At 41.3% G+C, this 8575-nt stretch overlaps 1 protein-coding gene across 1 annotated transcript; it reads left to right on the top strand.

The window, feature by feature from the left end:
• The first annotated feature begins 8179 nt into the window (after positions 1-8179).
• LOC140954971 (uncharacterized) lies at positions 8180-8575 on the top strand. The gene has a single exon (XM_073406262.1). It carries the CDS (start codon positions 8180-8182, stop codon positions 8573-8575), a length of 396 nt encoding a protein of 131 aa, XP_073262363.1.

Here is an 8575-nt window from a genome sequence, read left to right as displayed (position 1 = left end):
ATAAAGGCATGACATCGGCTGGCGATTTTCGTTGTGTTCTAAGGATTTGGTTCTTTGGAGTCGCCACCTAGTATTTGGTCACTAGGAACCCTAACTGGTCTTTCAGAGATTCTAAGGCAAGGGACTGGTTGCGTAAAGGGAAGATACTAACACCCCTAATACGCCCTACCTAAGGTAAGCTGCTTGGTGTTTGGTTTGCTCCATAGTCTATGGTGTTGGTGTCTTCTAAACCCGTCAATTTATTTTAGATAGAAATCTAAGGAAATTCCATGTGCTATGAAAGTTCGTTTTTTCCTTTAGTATTTCAAAAGTCGGTGACTCGTAAATCGCAAGGAAAAGGAGAAAAAAAAAAGAACGAAGAAAATTTCACAGTTACATAAAAAAACAATTTTATACTTTTCACGACTCGTAAATCGTGGAGAAAAAAAAAATTAAAATTTTGAAATGTTCTCGATCGCAACCAAAGCTTCTTTCAAACATGTGCGTTGATTTATTACTCCCGATAATATTTTGGATGTTCGTCCTTTTAAGAATTTCTTCATCCAAACATTAGCGGTGAACAATAACCACAACTTCTCCTCCCAAAATAAGATTTTTATAGTTTTTGGAATATTGGCCAATACCCTTTGGAGTTTTACAAACAGGTTGTAAAATCCACAAATGCAAGAAAATGATTTGTGTTTAAGAAATCCATGCGAAAACACATTTTCAAAACTTCCAATATTTTTTTTTTATATATAAAAAGAACATTCAAAACATGTTAGTGTATTGGCCGTATGCATGAAAACAAAACATTTTTTTTTTAGTAAACATTTTTTTTTTGACGAAAACCGGGTATTTTAAATGCTAGATTTCTATTTTTACAAATAAAAATACACATGCCTTACTCGGTTACTGTTCAAGTGAATTAAATTTCACTTGAACAGTAACAAAATGCAAAAATGCATGCAAAAGCTGGGAATAAAAGGCTTACCTGCTAGACAACGGCTGGAGGCGAAATGGAGGGAGACGACTGGTTACTGCTCGCGAAAGACGTCCCTGCTCTCTGTTCCTGGTGGAGCCAGGTTTGCTGCAGTGCTGGACGTGTTGTAGACACGGTGCTGAGGAGGATAGACTTCTGGTTTCTTGCTCTCTTTTTCTGTTTTCTTGTGAGCTGCCGCTGTCTCTACTGAGCAGAGATGGTTACTGCTGCTATGGCTGGCAGGCTCACAGTAAGAAAAGGGGAGTGAGGGCTGGTGCTTACGGGGGATATGGTGGTCATGGTTTGGGGAAGATGGTGTGGGTGTACATGGGCTGCTGGTTTGAGTACAAACAGGGGCTGCTGAGGGAGAAGGGAAGCTTGTGTGCAGAGGGAAAGTCTTGGCTGAGAAAGGGGGAGGAGCGGTGACGGCTGTTGTGGAGAGGGAGAGTTGCGCCGGCTGCCTCTTGGTTGGGAGAGAAAACCGTGAGTTTGTGTTCAGCTAAAAAGGGAATGTCTTCTGTGTGGGAGCTGAGGGAGGAGAAGAAAAAATCTGCAGAAATTGGGCGAAAATGCTGGTTTTTGGCTGACTTTGGACCCCCCTTTCTCCCCCCCAGATCATCAAATTCGACTCTATTTATAGGCTTTGGAAGAGGGCAATCTTGTCTATGTTATGGAAAAATTGCAACCCTTGATTCAGTTGGGAAGCATCTCAACCGTTCGCTCAAAATGTGCACCTCGAGCTGCCAAATTTGGCAGCTCAAGGCTGCGAACTGCCCGAGGTGGCCACTTTGAGCCACTCAACGGAGCCGTTTCTAACTTTTTCGACCCGACCGGACCATTCTCCGGGATAAAGGGGTTGCATGTGAACATGTTGGTGTAAGGTTTGTCGGATTTGGAGGCCACACGAGCCGGAAAACTCGCCTGGAAAGCAGCCACTCAGGCAGCGTTTTGAGGAAGAAAGTGAACAGTAAATTAAGGCACATTTTCCAAATTGGTCCCTGGTTTCGGATTTTCTCAATTAAGTCCATAATTGGCCCTTAAACTTCAATATTTATGCAATTAAGCCCCTGATCTGATCCAATAAAAATATTTTGGCCCCAGAACTTAAATTTCTTCTAATTAAAGCCCAAATTGACTTAAAAACAATTTTTCTTGCAATCAAATCCCCTATAAATCCCATTAAAAATCCAATTAAGTCCATAAACATCCAAATTTGGGCTTTTCTCCTCAAAATTTAAATTTTCCTTCTAAACAGGGCCCTCATCCTTCAAGAATATACTGTCCAAAATCCATCTTTGTATTTTTAACCTCCTTGACCAATTTTTCTGACCACTTTCTGGGCGCTTCTACCTCCTGTTATTTTTCTAGCCCCTTTTGGTTATTTATTTTATTTATTTTTGTGGGGACCCAAAAATGGGTTACAACAATCAACACTCTAATTTTTTAGAAAAGAAAGACACCATGAAGAAATGGGGACCTATATTTCTCAGGAACGTGTACATGCATATTGATCATAATGCATTATTTTCAACATTGTCAGATTAGTGTTTCATCATCACATTGTGGGTAGTGCGTTTTCTAACCCTACCTCATTTCTAGTGCGTCTTTGAGCCCTCACTTCCTTTTATGTGCACCTTTGAGCCACCATTTCTCAGGAAGTGTGTTTTTTAACCCTACCTCATTTTGAGTGCGCCTTTGAGTCCTCACTTCTCAAGTAGTATGTTTTCTAACCCTAACTCCTTTCGAGTGCGCCTTTGAACCGCCATTTCCCAATTAGTGTGTTTTCTAACCCTACCTCATTTTACATGCACCTTTGAGCCACCATTTCCTAGGTGGTGTGTTTTCTAACCCTGCCTAATTTTGAGAGCGCCTTTGACCCCTCACTTCTTAGGTAGTGCATTTTCTAACCATACCTCCTTTTGAGTGCGCCTTTGAGGCACCACCTTTTAGGCAGTGCGTTTTCTAACCCTATCTTATTCCGAGTGCACCTTTAATCCCTCACCTCCTTTTGAGTGCGCCTTTGAGCTACCATTTCTCAGGTAGTGCGTTTTCTAACCTTACACCCTTTCGAGTGCACCTTTGAGCCCTCACTTCTCAGGTAGTGCATTTTCTAACCCTACCTCCTTTCGAGTGCGCCTTTGACCCCTCATTTCCTTTTGAGTGCGCCTTTGAGCCCTCATTTCTCAGGCAGTGTGTTTTATAACCCTACCTCATTTTAAGTGTGCCTTTGAGCCATCACCATCATTTTTCTGGGTAGGTCACTCGTTACAACGCGACCAATTCTCCATGTTTTTTTTATCTGGGTAGGTCACCCATTATAATGTGGCCATTCTTCCATTTGGGTAGGTCACCCATTATAATGAGACCACTCTTTCCTTTTTTTCTAGGTAGGTCACCCATTACAATGAGACCACTCTTTCCTTTTTCTCTAGGTAGGTCACCCATTACAATGAGATCGCACTTCACATTTTTTCCATTTGGATAGGTCACTCATTACAATGAGACCACACTTCACATTCTTTTCATCTGGGTAAGTCACCCATTACAGTGAGACCACTTTTTACATATTCTTTTGTTTTGGTTAAATGAGGTCACCAGATGGGATCTCAAGTGGCTTTGGTTAAAAGGAATCGCCAAATGGGATTTCAGGTTGACCGAGCTACACACATTGTTTTGGTTCTAGTTAGAGGAGATCGCTAAATGGGATCTCAAGTGGCTTTGGTTAAAGGGAATTGCCAAATAGGATTTCAGGTTAACCGAGCTACACACATTCTTTGGTTTTGGTAAAGGAGGTCGCTAGATGGGATCTCAGGTTAACGAAAGAAAAAAAGAGAGAGAGAGATATAGGAAGAAAGAAGAGATTGAAAAGAGAAGGAAAAGAGAAAGAAACATAAAAAGAAAAAAAATAAGGTCTTTAGATAAGTGGATATTGAGCAAGTTAGGAAGACAAGAAGACAAGTTTTCTATACAAAGCTTACTATACATAACATTAAGGAGTTTTGCTTCGTAAGCATTGTAAAGAGGGGGCATCTGTTACTACCCAATTTTTTACTCATGTTTTTGTCGCACCCCAAAAAAATCTCGGCGCGCGGCATCGGCTGGCGATTTTTATCGTTGTTGTGTTTGCTTTGAATTCGTACGTTGGAGTCGCCACCTAGTAATTAATTGTGGGCTACTAGGAAACCGGATGTACTGGTCTTGTCAGAGATTGCGGGTAAGGGACTGATTGTGGTTAGGGAAGGTATTAGCACCCCTAACACACCCTACCTGAGGTAAGCTGCTTCGCGAATTTGATGCGTTAAAGAAGTTTTAATAATTGTCTTTTCATCGGAAATTAGAAATATCACTTACGTATAAGTTAATAATTCTTAACCGTGATCCGATCAAAATATTAAATTCTTCTTTAATATATTTGCAATTTTATCATTAAAAAATATATACAAATAAATAAAACAAAATACAAACACACACACACACACACATACACTTCCACTATTTTTCTTTTTTTTTTTCTTTTCTTTTCTTTTCTTTTACATCCCTATTTACAAAATACAAATAAAAATTCAATACTAAAATAAAAAAATTACATCAAACCATTTAAAATTACAAAATAGCCCCTAAAACATCCTAAATTTTCTGGAATCCGCAGGAACAGTGCTCGGGAACAGTGGCGGGAAGGTTGCTGGGGCAAAAATCAGTGGCGGCACGTCTTCCCACGCGCCTTCTTCTTCTTTGTCTTCGTCCACCGGCGGTGAGGGTCACCGTCGCCTGCAACAAGAACAAAAACGCACAACAAGCAGTCGGTTTTAATTGATTTTTTAGATCTGTTTTCCTCTACTTTCCATCGTTATCTAATTCACGTTCTTCTTGCTCCGCTCCGGTCTGTTCTTAGGGCTTCGCCGTCTTCGCCTCTGCTTCAGGTAGTTGGGCGGCGGCTGATGGAGAAGCTGGGAGGCGTCGGCTTGCTTCTGTCGAGGCCGTCGAAGACGGCGCTGCTGCACCTCTAGCTGGTTCTGTCCTTCCCTTCTGCAGGCGGCGGCTCTGTGTTCACAGAGGAAAGTGATCGGTGGGTGGCCAGCTGAAGGCCGATTAGCCGATCGGTCGGCTGCCTCTGGCAGGCTGGTCGATGGAGATGAGGGAGACGATTCGGTTCGGCTGACCGGGTCAGTGGCTCTGGTTTTGAGACGGGGGAAGAAACCTTTGGTGAACGCCGGCTTGGGATACAAATCAAAACCGGGGGAAGGGGGGGAAGTGAAACGGCTGCTCTGGTGTCCCTTTTTTGGCAGAGAAGTGGTCGCCGACGTGGGTTGGAGAGGTGAGGGGCTGCTGTTTTTGAAAGTGGAAAGGGAGGAACAAGCCGGCTCTGGTTTCTGAAGGATGAGTCGCCGAAGGAGAAGAAAGGGAGAAACAGCCGAGAGGGGGATGAGAAATGGTGGGGGTCCTTGGCTCTCTGGTTCTGGGAGAGGAAAATCCAAGGACCCCGGGGAATAAAAATTCAAAACCAGTAGGGGAGGCGCCGCCGGCTGGTTTTTTTTTGTGAGTGGGGAGAAAGAGTGGGTTTTTAGGGTTTTTGTGTTTTTTCTGAATCTGTCAAAATTGCCCCCCCTCTTGAATGTGTTGAGGAAACCAGTATTTATAGGCAAAATGTTGCTAGGTTTTTCAACTTGGTCCCTCAACTTCTTTTTTCTTTTGTAAATTTTGATTTTTCTTATTTTTTTGTATTTTTTGAAAACGAGCAATATCAACGTCGACTCAATGAGGTAAATCAATGATTTTAAAAATGACGCATGAAAAGTCGAACGCGTTTGAAAATTTAAATTTTTTTTTAGACGACGCTGAAAATGCTAAAATGACGAGAAAATATTAAAAAAAACATATTTTTTTGGATTTTCATTGTTTTTCTCTATTTTTGGATTTTTTTGAAAATATATAAAAAACATGGGTCAAAAAATGGGTAACAACAGTTTTGATAAATTTTCTGAAAAATCAAAAAATAGAGAAAAAACAACAAAAATCCAAAAAAAATATATGTTTTTTTAATATATTTTCATCGTTTTTAGCATTTTTTAGCCATCGTCTCAAAAGAATTTAAATTTTCAAAGATCTTGGGAACGCATTCGACTTTTAACGCATTATGTTTTTAAAACCATTGATTTTTCTAATTCGAGGCGATGTTGATAAGAAAAATCCAAAAAAATAAGAAAAAATCAAAATTTACAAAAAAACAGAAGAAGTTGAGGAACCAAGTTTGGAAACTTAGCATTATTTTTACCTATAAATATTGGTCTTCAACACACACCAAAAAGGGGGGCAATTTTGAAACATTAAAAAAAAACACAAAAAAAAACCCTAACCCTAACCCATTGTTTTCAAGCAACTGGCCACCCCCTGGTGAAAAAAAGGAAAAAAAAATTTAAACATAGCAAACCCTTTTCTTCTTCTTCTAGGAGCCGCTGCCCCACGACCGTCTCTCTCCCTTACACTATCTCCTTAGCTGCTCCCACTCCAGCCTTCACCCAAGCCACCTCTCTCTCTTGCGCTTCCTTAGCTGAGAGCCAACTCCTCTCCATTCATCAACACAACCAAACAGCCACCCCCCTGGCCATCTCACCATCTTCGGTTCCTCCATCTCCCCTTCACTCTCCCATTCTTCTCAGCCACAAAAAACCAAGACCAAGCCTCATTTTCCCTCAACCCACAACTGATCTTCCCCCATTCCCTTCATTTCAGCCAACAACACAGAAGCCATCCCCAATTTGATTTTTTCTACGCACCAGACCTCCTCCCATACCAGATAAGCTCCCCTCCATCAGTCGTAGCAGCGCCCATAGACATCGTCCCTTCCTCATCCGCCAGAGCTGCCACCTTCTTCAACTAGCAGTGATGACCCGCTACCCATGCAGCAGCGCCTGCCTCCTTCAGCTCCTCCTCCACAGACGTCGTCCCACACAAGCCGAACCCCTACCTGAAGCGAAGGAGAAGAAGATGTAAACCAAAGAAAGATCTACGGTGAAGAATGTTGCTACCCAATTTTTGACCTATATTTTTAAAATAAATTTTTAGAAAAAAAAATAGCAAAAAACAATGAAAACCTAAAAAAATGCATTTTTGATATATTTGCACCGTTTTAGCATTTTTAATGTTATCTCAAAAGAATTTAAATTTTCAAAGGTATTTGGAACGCGTTCAACTTTTAACATGTAAATTTTATTATCACTGATTTTCCTTGTTGAGTTGACATTGATATTGCTTGCTTTCAAAAATACAAAAAAAGAAGAAAAATCAAATTTAAAAAAAAAAGAAAAGAAAAGAAAAGGAAAAGTTGAGGGATCAATTTGGAAACCTAGCAACACTTCTCTTATAAATACCAAGCTACAGTGAAACAAAAGGGGGGAGAAAAATTTAGAGGCCGAGGTGGCGGAGGAAAATTAATAGGGGGGCCATCAGCTAAACAAAAGAAACCCTAAAAAGCCTATCACTTTCTTCTCCATTTTCCAGGCCGTCGCACCCCCTCCCTTTTTATCAAAAAAACCAGATCCCCCTCAGCTGGGACCTTCTCCCCTTAGACATTTCGGCTTCCCTGCAACCGCCCAAAATAAAAAATAAAAAACCCAAGCTTTCATCTTTTCTCAAAGCAGCCACACCCCCATTTTGTCTCCAGTGATTTTCTTCTTTGAACCCGCCAACCAAACACAGCTGGCAACCACCTCACCCGATTTCCCTCTCCTATTTTTAGGGTTTTCTCCCTTTTCTTCTCCCAAAATTAGCCAAAGCTTCGCCCTCACCCCTGGCCATTCCAAAACTTCCCCTTTCCCATTCTAGCCTTCGCCCAAATCAACCATCCTCTTCACCTGCTCTCGGTGACCAGCTTTCTTTTGGACCTCTGTCAAAAGCAAGCCAAAGTTCTGGATCGATCCTATGCCTCCAACTCCTCTATTTAAGGTCAATACGCCTCTAACTCCTCTATTTAATCTAATATCCCCCTGGCCATTTGCAATGTGGGGAATTGACATGATCGGTCTTGTTAGCCCAAAAGCTAGTAATGGTCATAGATTCATCCTCATAGCTATTGACTACTTCACAAAATAGGTGGAAGCTAATTTGTATGCCCTCGTAACACAGAAGGTAGTGAAGAGGTTTGTAGAAAAGGACTTGATTTGTCGATATGGTCCTCCAGAAAGGATAGTGACAAATAATGCACATAATTTCAACGGCAAAATGATAGTGGAGCTATGTACTAAATGGAAGATCAAGCATTCAAATTCCTCACCATACCGGCCAAAAATGAATGGCACAGTAGAAGCCGCCAACAAGAACATCAAAAAGATCATTCAGAAAATGGTAGTCACGTATAGAGATTGGCATAAGATGTTGCCATTTGCTCTCCATGCATACCACACTACAGTCAGGACCTCGACAGGGTCTACCCCATATTCTCTAGTGTATAGTATGGAGGCAGTGATGCCTTTAGAAGTGGAAATCCCATTGTTAAGAGTGTTGATGGATTCCGAACTAGAAGAGGCTGAGTGGGCCAAAGTGAGATATAAGCAACTGAACCTGATAAGTAAAAAGAGGATAGCTGCAACATGTCATCATCAACTTTACCAGAAATGA

The sequence above is a fragment of the Populus alba genome, chromosome 1, assembly GCF_005239225.2.
Source record: "Populus alba chromosome 1, ASM523922v2, whole genome shotgun sequence".
Classification (NCBI taxonomy): domain Eukaryota; kingdom Viridiplantae; phylum Streptophyta; class Magnoliopsida; order Malpighiales; family Salicaceae; genus Populus; species Populus alba.
Note: the sequence above shows the minus strand (reverse complement) of the source record. Positions and strands in the feature narration are given on the sequence as shown.

Bases quoted from the DNA above. Each gene is read 5' to 3' on its own strand.
- LOC140954971 (XM_073406262.1), top strand. From the start codon at position 8,180: ATGATAGTGGAGCTATGTACTAAATGGAAGATCAAGCATTCAAATTCC.